This window comes from Phodopus roborovskii, unplaced genomic scaffold (assembly GCF_943737965.1).
Source record: "Phodopus roborovskii unplaced genomic scaffold, PHOROB, whole genome shotgun sequence".
Taxonomy (NCBI): domain Eukaryota; kingdom Metazoa; phylum Chordata; class Mammalia; order Rodentia; family Cricetidae; genus Phodopus; species Phodopus roborovskii.
In genome coordinates, this window is record NW_026126434.1 from 31,259,236 (window position 1) to 31,282,030 (window position 22,795).

Below are 22,795 nucleotides of genomic sequence, written 5' to 3' on the forward strand. Positions count from 1 at the left end.
TCTCTCTTACCTGTGGTCAATAATCTTACATTAGAAAGTTAACTTTTAAACAACTCAACTATTGCAAGTTATGTTTCACTTAAAATCTGATTGTGATATTTGGACACAGATTGCAAGAGTTGGTACACTAAACCCTAAATGTATATATCTTAGCTTTTGTTAGTCTTTCATGGAGTTACTTCTTTGTGTTTCTATCATTTTTATTTTTTCTTTTCCATTTTGGAATCAGCATCAAAAAATGGTGCCTCTCTTTGCCATATTTACTTGATAGACTTTATGGTTTATTACTTGCCATGAATAATTGTTCATCCTATTTGATATTCTTTACTGTTTACATCCTCTCATGGATGTAAACAAGACCTTAACTGAGTTTCCAGGTATTCTCTGCCACCTATTACATGCAACATGGCCTCAGGAAGGTGCTAGAGTATATAGACCAGAGGAAGAGTCATGGGGCTATGGAGAAGTCCTCATCCCTGCTTGGTAATGCTTTGCAGATGTAGCCTATTGGAGGAGGAGCAACCACACCCCTGTAAGTTACCCTTCACCTGTGCTCTGTAAGTAAGCTCAATAAACTCATCCCCACAGTGAACTTTGGCAGAATTGGCCTTTGTTTGCTTTTGGGACCTTAGGAGAAGGTGTATACATTGTTTACATCTGCCTGAACTATATTTCCTATTTGTAAAAGAATGAGGGGCCTGTGAGGTGATTCAGCAGGTAAGGGCACTTTCTGTCAAGCGTAACGACCTGAGTTTCATCCTAGGGTTCTACATGGCATCATATAATTTGTTCTCTGGAATTGATTCACACACCATGACATGTATGTGAGCATGTACACATACACACATGCATAAGGAAGAAAATTTAAAAATGTGAACAACAATCCTTAAATGTTTGTCATGTTTTTATTCTTTTCTTTGGAAACAATGCTTTCAGACTATTTTTTTTTTAAAAAAAAATAAGGATGCTTAAAGAAGAAATTGTAATTATTTTATTTTATCAAATAAGAACATACTAAATTATTCACTAATAAAATTCAGAAATAATATTGTGAAAATGTTTATACTACTAAAAGCAATTTGCAGAGTCAATGCAATTTTTTTATTTTGTGGAACAATTTGAGGAAGTGGTGGTGTTAACTCTTCTTTGATGAATCCAGAAGTGAATACACTTTGTTTTTGGCTTTGAGGTGGATCTTGTTATGTAGCCTAGGCTGGTCCCTAACTTGTAGCATTTTCATTGCCTCTGTTTACATAGTGTTAGGCTTTCAGATGTGTGTTATCACACCTAGATCTATATGTCCTATATCTACTTGTGTTTGATTTATGAAGCCAGGGGTTTCACTAGCCAATTCCTATATTCATAGGATATATTTTCTGATATATTTTTCATGAATTCCTTATATTTAGTTGACTTTTCTATTTCTTGCAATCAACTTTGATATTAATTCTACATTATCAGTGATCAGAATGGCCACATCAACTTAGCTTCCATTTGCCTGATATGTTGGCTTTCATTCTTTAACCTTTGTCTCTGGGGCCTTTCGCAGTGATGGGCATTTCTTTGAGACAGCAAGTGGTTGGAGTTCATTTATTACTGTAGTCAACTAGTCTATATTTTTCAATTGGAGAGATAAGGCAATTTATTAAAGATGTCTACTGATTCCTGTGATTTTTGTTGGTTGTTTTGTGGTTGGTTGCACTATTTTCCATTCTTTTAATTTTTTTAAATTAGTGTTAGGAGTTTGCTAGTTTATTGTTCTGGAGGTAATGGACATCTTATCTCCCCTTAGTTTACCCATTCCTCATAAAATATTTAGGAATAAAATTAACCAAGGAGGTAGATGACCTCTACAAAGAAAGGTTTAAGACACACACAAAAGAAAGAAAGAAGACACTAGATGATGGAAAGATCAGAGATTGACAGATATAATATCACTCTATGGATATGGCAGACAGGAAGGAGTGGTGAATATGAATGGAACTATGATTTGTTCAGCTCCACTGTAAAGGAAGTATAGCTCTGTAGTGTGAATTCATAGTTTCTGCTCCTTAAGTACTGTTCCCACTGAAATTCATGCTACTTCTCCAAGGAAATGGGTGGGCAGGGGAAGACAACACAACAAAGCAACATCAATAAAACATAAATGAAAAAAATGGGACTTGGATTGCAACACTTTCTTTTCCTTGATGTTCAACCAGAGAGCCTTTGGACATGACTTGCAACATAAACTTCTTTCTGAGTCTCCTGCTGGTTGATCTGCTCTGTGGTTTTGAACTTTAGAATCTCCATAATCAAGTGTGTCAATATACTAAAATATCTACTGCCTCTCATGTACACACATTTGTCTTCTGGTTCTGTTTTTCTAGGGAAACCATGGCAGATTCAACTTTTGGCTTTTATCTTTCTATTTCTGAGTATAAGAAACAGGTTCCTTAGAGGGTCTTTTCTAGAGTTTTCTCCTCCTCTGCTATAGAGCTAGCCTTACAGTGTTGGCCATTCTGATGATGTTAGATTCTGGATCAAGAAAAGAGGATGGAAACATCTGGTAGTTCTTTAAATTCTTGTAGTTTTCCTCAATCTGGCAGCTCATCTTTACTTTCCAACTTGCTTAAGTAGATTCTTTAGGTTGCTCAGAGTTTATGGCTGCATCCTGTGGTGGAGTCAGAGTGAGTATGGTTATGTTACCAGTAATCAGAACCTATATTCTTACATTTTAAAACTTTCAACTAAATAAATTAGCCGGTGTTTACTTTCCCCAGATGTAGTTTCCCAACCTGTTTTAATCTCTGTGGACAAGGAAGGGATTGAAATCACTGGCCACTATATACATCTGTGAGAATAGGCACTGGAACCACTGTCCTGATTAGATGTACAGTTGGAAGACATAGGCTTTAAGCTGTATAAAATATGACTCAATACCAGAAAAAAATTCTGTAATGGCTTTCTTTTTATAAAATGATCTAATTTAAAAAGACAATAAAACCCAAAATACTTTGAAAACAACACATGGTTATTATATTAGATGACTGATGACAGCTGCTTCTCGAAGGTTTATTGTTTGTGACTCTACTTAATATACTTAATTCATATATCAACCCATTTATCATCCATAGGAGCAGGAAGGCTATGACATTGTCATCATTAGTGATAAGCATTGTCATCATAAGTGCCAGAATTGTTACCTTTGGTCATATATCTAATGATTGGGAGACATTGTCCATATGCACATGTCTTACTAAAAATCTTTAGTTTTAGCATTTATACCACTTAATAATGAGAATTATATGAATTATAAACAGATTATTAGGTTGTTTTGTTGCTTCTTTCTTTCTTTTTTGTTATTTTGTTATTTTGAAACAGGGTTTCTCTGTATAGCCCTGGTTGTCCTGGAACTCACTCTGTAGACCAGATTATCTCAAATTCAGAGACCTGCTTGCCTCTACCCAAGTGCTGGAATTAAAGATGTGTACCATCACCACCTAGCTGATTATAAAGTATTTAAAGATAAATGACTGAATACATCTACTAGAAATTATTTATATTATATTATTTTTAACCTATTTAAACACAAAACAAAGAATTAAACCATTTGAAATTTGAATTCTTCAATCAGCAACACAGTCTTTCTAAAACTTTCTAAAACATGGCTAATGTGCACTGAGATTCTGCACTCTCGGATATCTGTACTGGGAAATAACGCACTCACTGCACACAGAGCACACTGCAGCTGATTAGGGCCTCCAGTTTTCACTTTTTCTGCAACTAGAAATGGACTCCTGGAAATTTGCTCTTGTCAAGAAAGTTTGCTCTCCTAGTGGGTCCCTTGGGGACTCATTAGATAGCTCACAGAAAATCATGTTATTGATGAGTTATTAATGCTTTAATAAGGTCAGCAAGTACATAATTGCTAAGGTTCAAAACTCTTCTCTGAAGAGGAAGGTGATTCAACAGGTCACAGGCTAATCATTCCCAAGGTCACCCCCAGGGGCAGCTTCCTTGTTAAGTAATCCTAGTGCCTCTGTCTCAACTTTGCTTTATGATCTTTAGCAATTATTCTCAGAAGAAGCCTTTGGGGGCAAGCCACTTAATAACAATAGTGAGATAAACTCTTGGAAATTTTAAATTCTCCTCAGAGAAAATGAATATGTGACTTGCACAAACCTCCAGTCAACTGTACACAGAGTCATTTGTTTTGAAAAAGGAAGAAAATTAAAGAAGCCTCAAAGATACTTACTTTTTCATTAAGGCTATTTATCCCAGAATGTATAAAAATTGGAACCTCATTGATAGCAGATACATAGATGTATATAGATGTTTGTGTAAATATATGTATGTATTATTATAACAAATGAATAAATTGTATGTATACACTTATATGTCTATGCATGTGTGTATATTAACTTTTCCATTCAGTCACCTTATTTAGTTTGTTATTTAGGTGTACTAGAGTATAGTTATTTCCTGTTGCTATAGTAGGGTACCCTGAAAAGAGAAACTCCAGGAAAGAAGGTATATTAGTCAGGGTTTTCGGAAGAGTATAAACTGAAAAAGGTTATTAGATTGGCTTCTATGGTATGGGATAAGTAGTCCAACAATGGCTGTCTTCACACTAGGAAGGCTGAGATTGGTATATGCTCAGTCTAGGAGGCTGTGAGATTGGATGTCTCAGTCTGGCAGTGAAGGCCTGGGGGTTCTTGGAGACTCAAATGTCTTCAGGTCATGTTGGAAGGCCAAATAGGCTGGATTTTCATGTCAGGAAAGATGACCACAGCAGAAGTAGAATAGATAAAGTTAACAACATAGTCATCACAGAAAGGTTTATTTGGCCACTGTTCCAGGCTATAACATGTGTTGCTCAGGCAATGATGGTGGTGGAGGTTTGGATCAGCTGGGCACATCACATCTACAGTCAGATGCAGAGTGATGAAACCTTGTGCTCATTATCTCACGTTCTCATTTTTACATTGCCTGGTACCCAAGCCCAGAGAATGGTGCTGTCCACTGTTAGGATGGATCTTCCTACCTCAGTTAACTTAATTAAGAAAATCTCTCACAGGTGTGCCCAGAGACTTGCTTCCTTAAGCCAGTCTACCAAGTTCATAATAAGTATTAATGATCATGTTTTAAGTTCTAATTCAAGCACAAATAATAATCCAAAAAACAGACAACACTGAAGAGTTTCATATTCATATTGAAACAGTTAAAACTATGTCTCAATCGTACAATGTGACAGGCCTTACTACAGTTTACTGTTATGTTGTGGGCTTATTTTCTGTGAATAAACAGCCTTATTTATAATATTTGTTACTCAATCATCCTTAAATTCTTTTTATACTGCTATAAAAATACAGATGTGTATTGTATACTTTTAGACGCACCTATAACATTGCATGCATTTATAAACACACACACAGATGTATGTAACAAAATTAAGATTTTATGTAATTTATTAGATTAATCCAGCCCACAAAACATGAATCACAACACTTAATAGCCTACAAAAGTGATGTTCTGTTGCAGAATATAAAACTTTACTTGAAAAAATGAGAGGAATGATGGTTTCCTCCCCCATAGAAACATTGCATTGTAAACTCATAGTTTAGTTGTTCCACTATAGAAACTATTCAGCATTTGGAAGAGCCATTTCATCCCTGTGACTCTCCCCCTAGTTTTTACAACATCCAAAAACTAGTGACCATGTTCTTTTGAAGAAAATGGATGGAGGCAGTAAAAGATGAGTGAACGATGATTTCAGTGCATATGCCCCTGTACTTTCTAAGCTGAATGAAAAAAAATATTAAATTATTCTAAATTATGAATACAAGTAAGGATTTCACAGGCAGAGTTACATTGTATCTGACACTCTTATGTTACTAATATTTCATATACTCATTCCTTAAGTTTTCAACATTAAAAACTTATGAAAATTATCTAATTTATTTAAAAAATTTAAAACTGATTTGGTTTAGCTTAAAACTCATCAATCAAAATTTCAATTTTCTCTGACTTTCTAGTTGTAGCCTCCCCCATCCCATTAGAACAGTCTTCGAGTTTATAAAAAGGTGAACAAACTTAATAAAACCAAAGCAGTGAAGAAAATCTCTTACTGACTTGTATTAGTGTATGTATTAAGCTAATGTGACTAAGAATTAAATCTTGTTTTAAAATGAATTGGTACAGTGGATAGCTCACTTAGATCTCAGAACAATTTCCACTACTGTCCCAATAGATCCTTTCTATTTCATTAATAGTCATATCAGATAAAAATAGACATCTGGCCAAAACATGAGCTGTGAGTGCAGTGGCCATTTTTTTGTCTATTTGTATACTGTCCATTTTCAAACAGCAAATCCAATGAAGCATTTTAGTTCTTTGCTTGAAAATGTGATCAGTCATTAAAATGAGATTCATGCTATTTCCCTAAACATGAACAAAATTTGCTAAAGAAGTAAGCTAATCTCAAAGGAACAAATGCTGTGCAATTCCACAGAAGGAATTCTCATAGTATCATCCAATGTACATTGAAATTGACAGTATTTCATGTAATGTCAGAGAATGGGATAGTGATTGCCTTGGACAGGGAATGGAATGGGGAGATGATTTATAGCATGTACAATGAATGCTTCTGTTCTGAAGAACAAGCTCTAGGTTTTTGATGCACCACACAGTGCTGGTAGATAAGTACACAGTATTGTGGATGTCATACTTTATTTAGAGGGTGAAGTTCTCATCGAGTCTTCTACACACACACACACACACACACACACACACACACGCACGCACACGTGCGCGTGCACACGCGCACACACACACACATGCATGCATGAATGCATGCACACACACGCACACAACAGGGGAAACTTTGGGAGGTGATAAATACATTTATTATTTGATTATAATAATGGTTTGTTGGAATACAAATCACTATAACAATTCTGGAAAAAATGGGAGTTACTTAAAAATCAAACTAGTTTCCATTCTATCCATCCATTCCACTATTGGTTATATGAATCCAAAAGAGGTATATTATATAAAAAAAGTAAAATTATCATATAACACATAATATAAATATAATATATATACATATAAATATATTTAGATATGTGCATAGTGTTGCTTATAACTGTCAAGATATAAGAAAAAATTGTGTTCATCAAATGAATGGGTAAGTGAAATAAATATACTGTGTATATACAACAGAAAATTATCCATGTATAAGATAGAAAGAAACCCTCCCATTTGTCATAACCCTCCAGAGGCTGTGGTGTTAAGTGAAATACATCATCTACAAAGAGATGAATACATTACCATCTCCCTCACTTGTGGGAGTTAATTTTGTAGACAATTACAATGCAGTGTTATTTATTACAGGCTAGAGTGTTGAGAGGAAGTATTTCAGAGATGCTGGCCAAAGGATACAAAGCTTCAGGCAGACAGGGCACAAGTTCATAAGTCTACTGCATCACATACTCACTGTATTTAGCAATATATAGTATTCTTCAAAATGCTGGAGTGGAAATTACATAACTATGTGAGGTGGTGCAGATTCTAAATGGTTATATTTAGTCATTTTACAAAGCAGTTATACTTCAAGCATCATGCAGAACATTATAAGCATATACAATTTCATAATTTTTACTCAGTTCAGGGTCAGTATATGGGATGGTACCAACCTACCTTCAGAGTTTAACTTCTCTCCTTAGTTAAACCATTGTGAAAATACTCTCATAGGCATAACCAGAGGTGGTTTTGTTTGTTTGTTTTTGTTTTTAAGATGATCCTAAATATAGTCAAATTGACAATTAAGATTACCTAATCACAGATCTTACTTAAAATCCACTGGCCATACCAGCCAGGGAAACAGATAGGAAATCTTTACCCTCCTTCTCTTCCTCAAATTTCAAATTCCTAATCTTATCCCTAGCTTTGTAGAAGACAATCTACTGGGGCCTCTCCTTCCTCTCTGCCCTCATTACAAAGAGACTAAACAGATCTTCTATAGCCTTCCTTCCTCACCTCATCTCTTCATTTGACTCCCCAACACCTGAGGTGCTCTCCGTGGAAACCCACTGGCCACACTCTTAATTATTAACTCATTTTTATTAATCTATATATTTCCACTTGGTCTTGGCTTACCAGTGATGTCCAAGCCTCTTGCTTTCTCAGCGTCCACCTAGTCTGGTAGCCCCTCCTCTAATTCTTGCCTGGTTAATGGCCAATTAGCATTTATTCACCAATCAACAAGAGAAACAGATATTCATAGCATCCAATAGGACATCCCCCATCAGGCCATTTCTCAAGATGGAACCCACACCTGACACTTCTTGGGTGACTTGAACAAGACTATAGATAGTTCAGGGATCTAGGGTAAAGGTATTAAATTTGATAACTGTTTTCTTTTTCTCTGGTCTTACCACAATATTGTAGGGCAACTTGAAAAAGTATTTCTCTTATTTCCAGTTCTGGTCTGAGATGCCTAAGTTATTTGGCTAAAGCTGTAGGTTCTTTTCCAGTTCTGTGAATGATTTATATTTTGTTTCTCACAAATGATTTTGGCACATAATGGGTAGTGATCCAGTAAATACTGACTGATCCCGTTACTCATGAAGCCATGTGGTTTTAAGAAAGAAAAGTGGTCTTCTGAGTTACCAAACAAGTCTAGAAAGCTGTAATAAGCCAACAAATTAAGCATCTCTGTGAAAAATGATTACTTCTCACAAGTAGTGACACATAGGGAACCATACACCTCATCTTTTGCATTTTTCATATAACAATTCTGACATGTGTATCTTACATTTCTTCCTAGAGGGTTTATAGTGAGATTAAGTTTAATTTTTCTACACCAGTAACACATTCTGTGCAACTTTATGAGCTCCCTCCCTTGCCTTCTTACTTTCCTAAATTCCTGTAATTTCTCCTGGGGTTATTATTATCCTTGGGGAACACAGATTCTTTATTTTTTTTAATTTTTTTGAGAATTTCATATAATTTTATTTCTTTATCATCTTGGCTTCCCCTCCATCCTTCCCTCCAACCCCCTCTGCACCTGTTCACACCCCCAATTCACTCCTTCTCTGTTTTTGGTCAGAAAAGGGTATGCCTCCTATGGATATCAACAATACATGGCATATCAAGTTACAGTAAGAATGACTTACCTTCCCATGTATTAAGGCTGGACAAGGTAACCCCCAAAAGCCAATAAAAGAGTCGGAGACACCCATGCTCAATATTTGCTTTTTGGATCTGGGTTATGTTACACAGGATGACTTATTTTTTTCTACCTTCATCCATTCACTTGTGAATTTCATTTCATTTTTAAATGATCAATAATCATTTTGTTGTATAAATTACCACATTTTGTTTATCCATCCATTCACTGACAGACATATAGGCAGTTTCCAATTTCTGTATGTTATGAATAGAGTGACAATGAACTTCGGTGAGCATCTGTCTCTGTAGTAGGATTTACAGTTCTATGTGCATATGCCCAAGAGTTTTATAGCTAGACATTGAAGACTATCTAGTCCCAACTCCTTGCTATACAAGTTTGTACTTCTGTCAGCAGTGAATGATTATTCCCATGCTGGTGAGGAGTAAAAGGCTGTGAGGAGTAAAAGGCTCTGTACTTTGGTTATAAGTGATAACTCTAGTGGAGATTTATAATAAAAAGGAGCAAGCAGAGCAGGGTAAATTTGAAGAAAAAAGGAATGGAGTTAAATAGAATGGTGCTAACTCCTGTGTTCAAAGTGATAAATGGATTAAGAAAGGAAATAAAGGGAGTGGCAACCTCAGTGCAGCTTCCAGCCAGCTAAGTTTCTAACCTGTGAAAAAGGCACTTTTGAATTAAAGAAAAGCTTAGATCTGGGTGTGTGGCCCACACCTTTATTCCCAGCACTCAAAAGGCAGAGGCTAGTGGATCTGTGAGTTTGATCCCAGCCTGGTCTACAAAGCAAGTTCAAGGGCAGACAAATTTAGGCAGTGACAGAAGACAGAATGCTGGTGAACATGTAATTACATGAAGGAGCCATGTTCCAGCCACAGTAAGCCACAGAACCTGGCAGCTTCAGTCACATGGTTCCAGAGTCAAGGATAGAAGAAAGGCATCATGGAACCTTCCTGCAGGACTAAGGAAAGCCCCCAAGGCCAGGAATGTGTCAGGGGTGTCCTTGAATGGAGGCCTAGAGAGGCCATTTCTTGAAGCTGTGAAGGTGAAGCCTGGATTGCCTTGGGGAGTCTAAGATGCTGGAGATGGTAGAGCTGTGGGATACTCACTGAGGAAAGCTGATAACATGGAGTGGAACCAGCCCAAGAAAAAGAAGTGTATTTCAGTCAACAGAGCTGAAAGGGGTTGCAGATCCCAAGAGCATTTTCATATCAGACATGCAGATGGAGAGTTTGGAGTTTGCCCACCTGGTATTTGGTCTTGCTTTCTCCAGTATTCCTTGCTATGCTCTCTTCCCTGTGTTTTGGAATGGGAATATATATCTGATGCCATTATATGTTGGAAATATATGGTTTATTTTTTATTTTATAGATTACAAAATGAAGAGATGTCATGGATCTCAGAAGAGACTTTGAACTTGGGATTTTTAAACATTGTTGAGACAGTGATAGACTGTAGGGACTTTTGAAGTTGGACTCAATGCATTTTTTATTATGATAAGCTTAAGGGGGCAGGGAGTGGAATGTGGTAGCTTGAATGTAATTGGCCCCCATAAGCTCATAGGAGTGGCACTGTTAGGAGGTATGGCTTTGTTGGCATAGGTATAGCCTTGGTGGAGGGTTATGTCACTGTGCGGGGTGAGCTTGAGGTTTCCTATGCTCAAGATACTGCCCCGTGCCTAATAGCATTTCCTGTTGCCTTCATACCAAAATGTAGCCAGTGCCATATCTGCCTGCATGCTGCCATGCTCCCTGCTATGACAATAACGAAGTGAATCTCTGAAATTGTAAGCAAGTCACCCCAATCAAATGGTTTTTACTTTAATAAGCGTTGCCGATGTCGTTGTGTCTCTTTGTGGTAATAGAAGCCCTAAGACAAAGTACTTTATGTATTATTGGTATTCAGTTTACTGATTGACATTCTGGTCAGGATGAAGTGAGATTATGCAAGATTTCATTTTTTAATAAAGGTGAATAGCCTAAGACTTGTGACATTTATATGAGCACACAAAAATGAGGACCAAATCAAAACCCAATGTTTCAGCAAAGGTACTGTACATATTAATTTATTTGAACTCAAGCTGTCATGACAGTGTCATGTACACGTGTTTGTCCAAGGCAGTGCATGTTGTCTGCAGGAAGTACTCACTCTTTGATAAAAATCTTCTTTAAACAGGAAAAATATAAAGAGAATATTGTATCCCCCTAAGCAATAAATTAAACACTAAAAAAAAAGCCCTTATGAATTATTTATCCCTTCAATTTCTGTTTAAAATTTTGGGTTCAAAGGGTGTTGTGTGGGCTGATTTTGAGGGAGGAAAGGAAATGGGGAAAAGATTCAATCATAATCTCAAAAATAAATAATTGAAAAATATAACAGGAAAATGAAACCAGGGGAGGGGAGGATGCCTTCCAACTCACTTCTCTTTACTCAGACAGGCATCTGTTCCTGAGAATAGTCCAACTTAGACAAAAGTATACTGTTTTCCTTTACCTTTTACAGAACAAATTGCTGTTCAAATAGCAACTCTTAAGTCTGTGTAAATGATGGAGCAGATGTGTTTTAATGGAGAAGTGTGACTGAACATAGAAACTAGTGAGTAAAATGTGGTCAAATTGAAGAAAGAGTTCTCTTCTTCATTATCTGAGCCTAAGAATGAGTCTGCATGAGTTGTAATGTAATGTGGAAAACTGAATTTAAAGCTTCTCATTGTAACTCATGCTTCCTCCAGCTCCCCTTGGCCATTAACAGCATCACGAAACCCTGGGATTATAAAACAAATTGTACATTTGTCGTTTCCTTACTGTATTTGTATCAATTTTGAGATACCACTTCTTTTTCTTATTAAATTAAACCTGACTTTAAAAGAATACTAGGTTTCTCACAGGTCTATTCTGAAGGCAGGTAACAAAGCTTGGAAGAGATGAGCATAGGGCCATGAACGGCCCAGCTTAGCCTGGGATGCTGACATAACTGGGCAGAGGTAATAATTGTGATACCACTGATTCAGAGACTCCAGGGGACAGCTTTCCAAAGCTGAGCAACCAAGGCACCATCTTTGGTGAGAATTAGTGCTGTTTATAAACTTCTCTCCTCCAGTATTTTTCTCTAAACTAGGGTTGAAACACAGTTCCTTTACCTATATTCTAGCTACTCAGTGTTTAGTTATGGGCGTTTATTTCTGTTTCCAACAGATACAAGGTGAGGGCTCCATTAAAAGAATTACATTTTCTAAAAAAAAAATATGGGGTCTACAACAAAGCTTTTCATACTTATTAATAAAGTCAAACTATAATTCACACCACCAGAGGAACTAGGATACAAGGTATATTCTAAGAGATTCATATAAAGTCCCTCACAGAAGGGGGAAGGGACAAGTGCCCCAGAGCACATGAGAGGGGGGTAGTGAATGGAGAGAGAAGTAGGAGAAAGAGAAGGGAAAGAGAGGAAAGCATGTGTGACTGGGAAGATGGAGGCAGGGTAGGAATAGAAGACAGAAGAGAGAGAGACAGAGACAGAGAGAGAATGAACATAAAAGAGGGAACAATTATTGGTTTGAAGAGAAAACTGAACCTAAAGAAAGGTGTAGAGACCTACAAGACTGCTGTCAACTAACAATTTGAGCAACCATGGAAAGGCTACCATAAATGCCCTTCCAGGAGAGTGAGATCAACAACTAACTTATCCATGGAGCCCTCATCTAGTACCTGTGGGAAACAGAACCAAACACCCATAACTAAACACTGAGTTGAAGTAGAACCCAGATGCAGAGGGAGAAGACAAGACCAGGTTGCAGAAACACATAGAGGCAGCTGACCTGAACAAGGAGGAGCTAACGGGTCCCCAGACTGATAGCTGGGAAGCTAGCATGGGATTGACTCAGACCCCATGAACATGTGTCTCAGCTAGAAGACCTGAGCAGTCTAAAGGAACTCAGACAGTGGGACCAGGATGTATCCCTGGTGCACAAATGGACCTTGCGGACACATCCCCTATGGAGGGATACTCCCTTAAGCTAGAGACAGGAGAGAAGTCCTAGTCCCTACTTCAAATGACTTGACAGATTTACATGACTCCTACATGTGGAATTGGGGTGGGGGATGGGAGGAGAGGGTGGTCAGGGTGAATGTGAGGGGGGAGAGAGAGCGAGAGGGAGGGAGGGAAGGGGAGAGGGAACAGAGATCGACATGTAAAATAAAAAGAAAAAAAAATAAAGTCAAGTTAATGTCACTGAACACAACATTCCTAAAATTATTTTATACATTTAAATGATCAATGATTACAAAGAATTTTTTTGAGACAGGGTTTCTCTCTTTAACAGGCATAAATGTCCTGGAACTAGCTCTGTAGACCAGGCTGGCCTAGAACTCACAGAGATCCACCTGTCTCAGCCTCTTGAGTGATGGGATTAAAGATGTATGCCACCACCATCTGGTTAAAGAAAATAATTTTATGAACTAAAATGAAGATACTCAAAAGATCTAGTACAGAAGACAATAAAGTACTTATAAACCAAAGTGTAGATCTTTACCCAAATCATTTGGTAATGATAATCCAATAAACACATCCAAAATATAAGCCTACAAAATTGAATTGATTTGCTTATGTTGTCACTCCATCAACTAATAAAATAACAGAAGTATTTCAGAAAGTGTGTAATTCAAAAAGAATCAAATGTAATTTACATGTTTCTACAGATGGATTGACAGTCCAATTTCTGAGGACATAGAAGGTATGATGATCAGTCACTTGTGGTTGTATCTGGAAAATCTAGAATAAGAATTGTTACTACAGGTGTCCAGATCTAAAACTCAATATTGTATATACAAAATCTGAATAAAAATGGCTGGAATAATTGAAATAGAGACGGAAGAATTATTTTACCACTATAAAACAATGGATTATCATTCTTATGAAGCTTATTATAAACTAAGAGAAAATATCAAAAAATTAAAATATAGAAGAACTAACAAATATTATCAATGAATTTGATGTGTTGAACTATCATACATTTAAACAAATTTTGCAGAGGTGAATTATTGCTGTTACGTATATTTTAGTGCTGTTTGTCATTATGGTTCAGGCATCTGACAGGACTTAATGTAGCTCTAAGATTCCCTATGTATAGTCTTCATCAACTTATAAAAAAAGTTTTAGAGGAGAAGTGCCTTGGCCCTACACTGCTAATTGACACATAAATAATGTTTTGGAAAGTAATATGGTCCCATCATTTAAAAGAGTTTAATATTTTGTACACTTTGATTCAATAAACGTGTACTTTAGAATTATAAGACAAAACTTCAATAATTTTAATTACTACTTACAAAAATTGAATATTGGAGATATTTAATATAGGCAAAATGAATGAATATATACAGATAAATTTAATATAAACTAAAAACTGTACTTCAGGAAAATATAACCATAAGACTATGAAAGTGTACCTAGTGACATCATATAAATTTATATCAACATACATATTGATAGATAAAAATGAATTTAAAATAAAACCTTGAAAGTAAATGCTTGACTTGAAAATTGTGACTTGGTTGGTGGAACTGGGGTTAATAATATCACTTTTGTTCTTTTTTATTGTAATATTGCTTCTGCAATATTGTGTCTGTGTGTGGATGCACTAGGAGGTAAGAAGTAGTTGATCTATATTACAAGGCTTTTCATTTTTCTTAATTCAAAAGAATAACAGTTTTAATAGTAAAATGCAAGAAATCAGACTGCACTTGCATAAGGGCAATGGTTATATAATGTAGTTTGTTTATCTATAGAGAAAATTACTCTTCATTAACATTCCAGGTTGAAGGAATACCAATGACTAAAAACATTCCTGCATATAAATGAACAGATAGTAACAACAGGACAAAAATTATTCTAACCAGTGAATTTTGTACTCAACAGTAACTTCCTCACACCATTCTTTATGGGCTCATTCCTCAGACTGTAAATAACAGGGTTGAGTGTTGGAGATAGTACTGTGTAAAAGATAGAGAACAGGAAATCTAAAGCAGTTGGAGAGTCTGAAGTTGTGTTTAGATATGCACAGGAGCCTGTGGATAGAAACAATGAGACAACAAAAAGGTGGGGTAGGCAAGTAGAGAAGACCTTAGACCGGCCTTCACCAGAGGGCATCCTGAAAACTGTGGAGAATATATGGACATAGGAGAGGACAATCCCAATGAAGCAGGCAAAAGCCATTGCAGACAGGAAACCAGCCACTCCTGTTACTATAAGGTAATCATTAGAACAGGAGAGCTTGAGCAACTGGGGGACATCACAGAAGAATTGGTGGATTATTTTGGCCCTGCAGAATCTGACAGAGGATATGGTTGCTATATATAGGGTTCCTGGGATGCCACTGCTTAGCCATACAACTGTCACAGCCAACCTACACTTTCTGGGACTCATGATGGCCTCATAGTGCAGTGGGAGGCAGATAGCCACATAACGATCATATGACATCACTGTGAGAATGGCCACCTCACCCCAGGCAAAAGCCGTGAAGAAAAAAACCTGCAGCAAGCACTGTGTATATGAAATGTATCCGTGGTCTTCCAGGCAATTGTCAATATACTGGGGAACGGTGACAGAGAGGGATGAGAGGTCCAGAAGGGAAAGGTGCTTCAGGAAGTAGTACATTGGGGACTGCATCTGTGGGTCCAGTGTTGTGATGGTGATAATGATGAAGTTACCTGCTGATCCCAATAGGTATGTCACCAAGAAGAGCAAAGCATGCAAGATCTGTAGCTCACGGTTGTCAGAGAACCCCATTAGGAGGAATCCACTCATTGTGGTTATATTTCTCAAATACATTTTGGGAATAGAATTGTGGGAGCATCTGGAGGATAAAATGATGTAGCAAATGAAATATAAAGATACCGAGGCATTATTTATTTGTTCATCACTACTTATTTCAACAATAACTGTGTCAATTGATATATATTGAACCAGCCATACTCTAGTTGTTGGGGAATTTAAGTGAAAACACATTTTCCTCTTGTGCATGGAGGTCACACTGTTCTCTCATAAACAAGTAGTTACAGGAAAATGTACATGTTGTCCATCACTGCTTCTCCCAAAGAACATACTTGTGCTTGCTCTATGAAAAAGCATAATTCCATTGCTACAATTGAAACCCATTGCTTTAAAGTTTGATTCAACAATAGAGAGTAATGGACTGTGGATGAGAGGTTTTGAACATAGGACTGGTTATGTATGTAGATTATATGGATAGAATAGAGTACCATTTTCACAGATGGAATAGACATTTGTAAGGAATTTACCAGAAATTAAAATATCATTTGATTTTCCACTGGAAACAGCTGTTTGTTTTTTTTTTTAATTAAACAATGCTTTCATTGCAGGAAGAGGGACTGTTATTATAGAATCAAGTGTAAAAAGGAATAGTTTTATTGCTCTTTAATTACTATGCAGGGGTTACTGAAATCAAGGGCAAAAAATACCTGTGTGAGGGGAATACACATCTCTCTCTCTCTCTCTCTCTCTCTCTCTCTCTCTCTCTCTCTCTCTCTCTCTCTCTCTCTCTCATGTTGTGGAATGTTTTAAGGGACAAGCAGCTTCTATTTGAACTGCTGTCCATACTAGGAACCTTCAGGTGTAGCCACCAAATACTTAGCACTTACCACAAAGCAAAGACAATTGTGAACATGGAGAATGAGTTCTTGAGGTGGTTTAAGATGTGGAGGAAAATGGCCCAAATCCAGCGTCTAACTTCAATAAAAGACTGGAAACCCAAAGTCATTTATGTTTGTGATAGAGTAGAAATCATGCTTTAGTTCATGATCCTTTACCTTGATGTTTGAGGGATTGAAAATTACCCATCATCCTCCCCATGCATGATGCATTTTTGTGTTTGAGAGTTGATGAGAATTTAATAAAGGGTCAGTTTTCTGCACTTTTTCTATTAGTGAGTTCTAGATAACAATAGCAAACATGCTCTGTCAGTCTTTTGAGGTTTTAAGTCCTGTGAAATATCACCAGATATTTTGTGTCTACTTAAAATTGACATACTTACGAATCCAATCACAGAATAAAATCTGGGGTCACTCTTTTCAATCTTGAGGCATTTTCCATTTAGTGTCATCTCTCTTGAGATATAACAAACTCACACCACCTCCCATTTGTTAAAAAAAAAAAAAAAAAAAAAAAAAAAAAAAAAAAAACATGATCTTCATAGCAAATCATTCCAAACCTCTGTCCAATTACTTGACAGGATGTTGAAGTTTGATTACAATGAAAATAGTTTTAGAGCCAAGCAACACATGAGAAAAAGAATCCCAGAACCTGTGTCAGCCACATGCTCACTTCAAACCGGTGTGCGCTGCATAGAAAGAACCTCCATCTAAAGGAAAATAAAACATTGTTAAATAAACTAGATAACTTTTGTTTCATATGATACAAGTCTTATGTCTTAAAGTCTCTTGTCTCCTTTGTGTACCTTAAGTCATAATTTTAATCCATATAGAATATCTTAATACTGTTTGGTTTCTTCAAAACCTCATATCCTACAACAGAAATCAAGGCAAACCAGAGATCTTACATGCTTCTCAGTTTTCTTCCTTCCAAATTCTGCTTCTTTGATAGTAGTTTTCCTTGATGTTGACAAACATACTTATAATTATTGTTTATAATAAGTTTTTATATTCATTAATACCAACACTTCAATCTGACAAATCAAACAATGCACAGAGAGGTAAGAAAGCTGAGTAATATTGATCGTTCATGTAGATGAGACAGAAGTCGTGTTTAATTCCTTTCTAAAACAAGCCTCACTTGATCCACACAGGCAGTTTCATCAGCTTGGAATTCAGCATTTTAATAGGAAAAATGTAAGCGTTAGGAACTTAATAGAACTGGCATTGAGGTATAAAAATTTACACAGATCAAAAAAAAAGACAAGTTCACAATCACACTGGACATATCTAACTAGGGCTATTTCTCTTGCTGACATCTGAGAGCTGTTGAGAAGTGTTTTAATAGTTACAGAAGGGTCACAAGTACAAGACTGTACCATGGCAAATTTTCTCATTCGATGGTCTTCTCACACGCCCTTTGTTATGTCTACATGAATTTTTATAGTCTGTTTATTTCCAGTAAGGTGCCCTTGCTTCCTTTGTTATAGTTATAGTCTTGCTTTTCCAAACTAAATAAGATTATAAAGTTGTGTTAGAATTTTCATAACATATCTATCTTTCCTCTTCCAAGTTTGTAAAACTCACTTCAGGATGTCTTCTGTGTGCAGCTCTCCAAGCTGATCAGCAACCTCTGATATTTCTGGCAGATTTTTGAAACCATATCATGTCCCTGGAGAGCTATTGTGATGAAACTGCTTTTTGGTGGGAGGAAGGGTATGTTTCTGCACACTGTATTTTTAAATGGAAGTCTGGATTTAGACGAAGTTACATTTACTCTGGCTCTGTATCACCTGGGACATGGAGTCACTAAAATTACACACAGTTGTTGAGGGATTTTGGGAACTCGGGGTTTAGTGTTCTGGGTCAGTGTTTTTTTGTCTTAGCAGACATATGAATCTCCCAGACAGCTAGTTACACCTCAGAACCACGGGTGCCACACTCGGTGTTTCTGATTCAGACATTGCAGGCAATAGCTACTAGACCAGCACCTGCTCATCTGACTACAATGAGGGGGGAACTCTACTGTGTGGCTAACCTATGCATTTTTGACAGGAGAAAAGAATATGAAAATATTCATAAAATACTTGAATCTCTACAAAATCTTGAAAATTTAGAAATCAGCTTTGGTATTTCCTTTTCTCCTTGAAATTTAAGCAATACAAAGAATTTCATGTTCTTTTAACATTTTTTAATTGATTCTTTGGTTATTTTACATCATGTACCCCAATCCCACTCATTTCCCAATCCTTTTTGTTTGCTCCACCCATACAACCTCCCCCAGAAATAAAATAAAACGTAAAAAGGAAAACTAAAAAGCGTCTCGCCAACTCCTCTGGGCACCAAACTGCTCCTCTCTTAACCATGGCTTCTTCCACACCCCGTCTGTCCTTCAGTTCTGCCACTTCGCCCCTCCTCCTTTCCCACTTCTCCATCACATGCTCTGTCCTTGTAGTGGCATTGGAGCTGTAGTGCGTCACCCAGTTTTACCCTTTGCCTGAACAGCTTTGCTTACAAATGTTCATTTGTAACAGTGAGTTATTGATCTGACTCAGAGCCCTTGGTTTCTGTTGCAGCATTGATACTGGACCCTCGCTGAGACTCCTCTCTGCTATCCTGCTGTTGCCTCAAGTCATGGAGATCCTATGGCTATGGCCCTGCCAGCTCTCCTCCACCCATGCCAGCCCCCATGTCCATGCCATTGGGTTAGCACTCCCACACCATTATGGCCAGCTCCCCAGTGCCCACACCACACTGGCACAACCTTGTGGTGGCTGGTGAGGTGCAGGGACAGTTCCACTGCACCCACACCATCACAGTCTGGGATGGCTCCACTGTGAAAAGCAAGACGGGAGGAAGTTTTGGTGTTGGTTTTGCTTTTACTCTAGCCCCGTGTTAGAATGCCAATTTTTTTCTTTAGCTCTTAGCTATTTGGGGGGACCAGCCACCAAGCTCACAAACAAATCACTCACATGGACCTTTGTGCTTACTTATGAATGCCTGGCCTTAGCTTGGCTTGTTTCTAGACAGCTTTTCTTAAGGTAAACGATCCCGTCTACCTTGCCTCTTGGCTTTTACCTTTCTCTATTACTGTTTATCTCACTTTCACTCTTACTCCATGGCTGGCTGGGTGACTGGGTGGCTGGCTTCAGATGTCCTCCTTCCCTTGTTCTCTCTTGCTCCTTCTCTTTCCCAGATTTCTTCTCCTGCCCCACCTGTCCTTTCTCCTGTCTTGCTATTGGCCTCCCAGCTCTTTATTAGACCCTCAGGTATTTTACACAGGCAAAGATCCACAGCTTCACAGGGTTAAACAAGTGGAGTATAAATAAAATCAACACCTATTTAATTTACATCGTTAAACAAATGTTCCAGCCCACAAACAAGTATAACACACCTTAAAATTGTATTTCACAACATTTACCCCTTTTTATCTAAATAAAAGAAAGGTTTTAATTTTAACATGATGAAACTATATACAACAAAAGCGTTATTAAGTAAGAACTAATTTACAATATTCTGCACATTTGTAGTTATCATATTCAGAGAAAATAATGCATTGTCTATCCTATCTTAGGGATTCCAAAGTTTTACTCCTAATTTATTTTCTATCATACCTAATGAAAATCACAACTATATCTAGTCTTTAACTCCAAAGTCTCCAGAAGAATATAATATTTATGTGAGTAAGCAGGAAGTACATTGCAAGCAACTTCTAAAACTCTAGAAATGACGGAGACATCTGACTGCCTGGAAACTCACCTGAACTTCCTTTGCAACATTGGGGCATCCATCTTTGCCTATAGCCTAGAGTATCAGGCAGATTTTTCTGTGAAGCAGGGAAGCTGAAGGACTTTTCTGCCTTGTATTGGCAAAGTTCATCCGTTGCTTTCCCATGTGTCCTCCAGGATGTCTGGCAGACTCTTTTGTGAAGCGGGTATTTTGAAGCCTTGTTTGGGCAAAGTTCAACAGTATATTTCCTTTGTGACCTACATGTCCAGTCTGCACAGCACATTGCCAGCAGCTAAAGGCACAGCAGTTTCTTTGCCCAGTGGCTACCTTACCACAATGAAAGCAAACCCCATAAGGAGTCTCTTCAATGCCCATCATCTCTGAAATACTGCCAGGATCAGGTGTGCCTCATTGTCATGAAAAGCCCTAATAACAAAACATTTTTAAATGCCATATTCTATAGGTCTTTATAGCAACAAGTTAAGATAAATACCAGATCATGATTAAAATTAAGTGTTTTCTGATGTGTTCTGACATATTGTCAAACCAATTCACTTCAATTTTCACAGGGAAACACATACAAGAATATTAATCAAAAGTTTAGGAAGAAAAGTTACCAGATGTAATTTAGAACCACACATTTAAAAAAGTTCCACGGGACTATTTTTTAAATAATTTAAATACATTGAAAGAGGCAAAGTGTGGGCCAAGATGGAGACTCTGGAGAGAATAGAACCGCCAGCCGCCTCTTGCTGATTTGGCAGAGCACCGGAGGTGATGTGATCTAAAGATCAGGAGTTTCCAGTGAGATCCCACTACCCTGCAAAACCTTCTCAAGTTCCAGCCCAACCCTCGTCCTCTTCTGCCGGCTATTGGCCAGAGGTGAGTCTGGGCCCAATTGGGGCTGCCTGTCCCCTTCAACCTCTTTTCCCCCCTTCCCCACCTGAACTCCCTGGATTGGCCCCTGATCCTACTGCTCCTGTCTCAGGTCCCCATTGAGAGCACCCTTGGAGCTCTGATACACCCCCACCCATCCCCACCTCCAGCCTACCCCCCCTACCCTGTGCCCTACCCCACCTACGGTCCTGCCGCTCTGGTTGAGCACTGGGACAGAGGGTAGAGCCAACAGTCCACCCTACTTCGGAGACCTCTCAGAGCAACTCCGAACAAAGGAGACCTGACTATCCACGCGGGACCACCTGTAATTTCCACCAGCTTGGTCTCTGACCCCGCCTCCAGTCCTCTGCTGGAGTCCCGGGCCCCTCCCAGAGATCTGCCTATCTCTGCGGGTCCACTCGGAGTTCCTGCGGGCAAGATCCTTGACCCCCAAATCCGGGCCCCTGCCAAAGAACGAGGTCTCAGCTGGAGAGCGCCAGTTTCCAGTGAGATCCCACTACCCTGCAAAACCTTCTCAAGTTCAAGCTCAGCCCTTGTCCTCTTCTGCCGGTCATTGGCCAGAGCTATTGGCCAGAGCTATTGGCCAGAGGACCACTGTGAGTACCTGCTGGCATCTTCTTCTGGATCCTCATCCTTGACCACATCCCTGGATCCCTGTCTGCGGAGAAACCTCCTAGAGAGCTTGGACCACACAGAGCTACAGACATTGAATCTTTGAAACACATAAGCCCATTGGGGAAGGACCATAGAGAGAGGGAAGAGATACCACCAACACCTTCTGGAAGAGACTATGGGAAGAAGGCAATACAAGAGAACACCTAACAACAGAAAGACAAACATGACACCGCCAAAATCTAGGGAATCTACACCAACTAGAATGGAACACAACAACAAAGCAGAGGAAGCAGAAGGGTACGACTTAAAAATCACCATCATAAAAATGATAGAGGCCCTCAAAGAAGATAAGAGAAAATCCCTTAAAGAAATGGAGGAAAAAAACAAACAAAAAAGTAGAAGAAATAAACAAATTCCTTAAGAAAGCCAAGAAAAAACAATTAACCAGGTGAAGGAAACGGTTCAAGACTTGAAAACTGAAATTGAGAAAATAAAGGCAACACAAATGGATGGAAAGCTTGAAATTGAAAAGCTGGGCAAAAAATCAGAAGCCACGGACACAAGCATAACCAATAGAATTCAAGAGATGGAAGAGAGAATCTCAGGCGCAGAAGATAAACTAGAAGAAATAGATTCGTCGACCAAAGAAAACCATAAATCCAACAAATCCTTAACACAAAACATCCAGGAAATGTGGGACACCATGAAAAGGCCAAACCTAAGA

General features: G+C 38.0%; 1 protein-coding gene across 1 annotated transcript; it reads right to left on the reverse strand.

Moving 5' to 3' along the window:
- Positions 1-15,052: 15,052 nt before the first annotated feature.
- Positions 15,053-15,991, reverse strand: LOC127223881 (olfactory receptor 14J1). Its single transcript, XM_051186572.1, has one exon. It carries the CDS (start codon positions 15,989-15,991, stop codon positions 15,053-15,055), a length of 939 nt encoding a protein of 312 aa, XP_051042529.1.
- Positions 15,992-22,795: the final 6,804 nt, after the last annotated feature.

Excerpts from the sequence above, each read along its gene's own strand:
- LOC127223881 (XM_051186572.1), bottom strand. The coding sequence starts at position 15,991 with ATGTATTTGAGAAATATAACCACAATGAGTGGATTCCTCCTAATGGGG.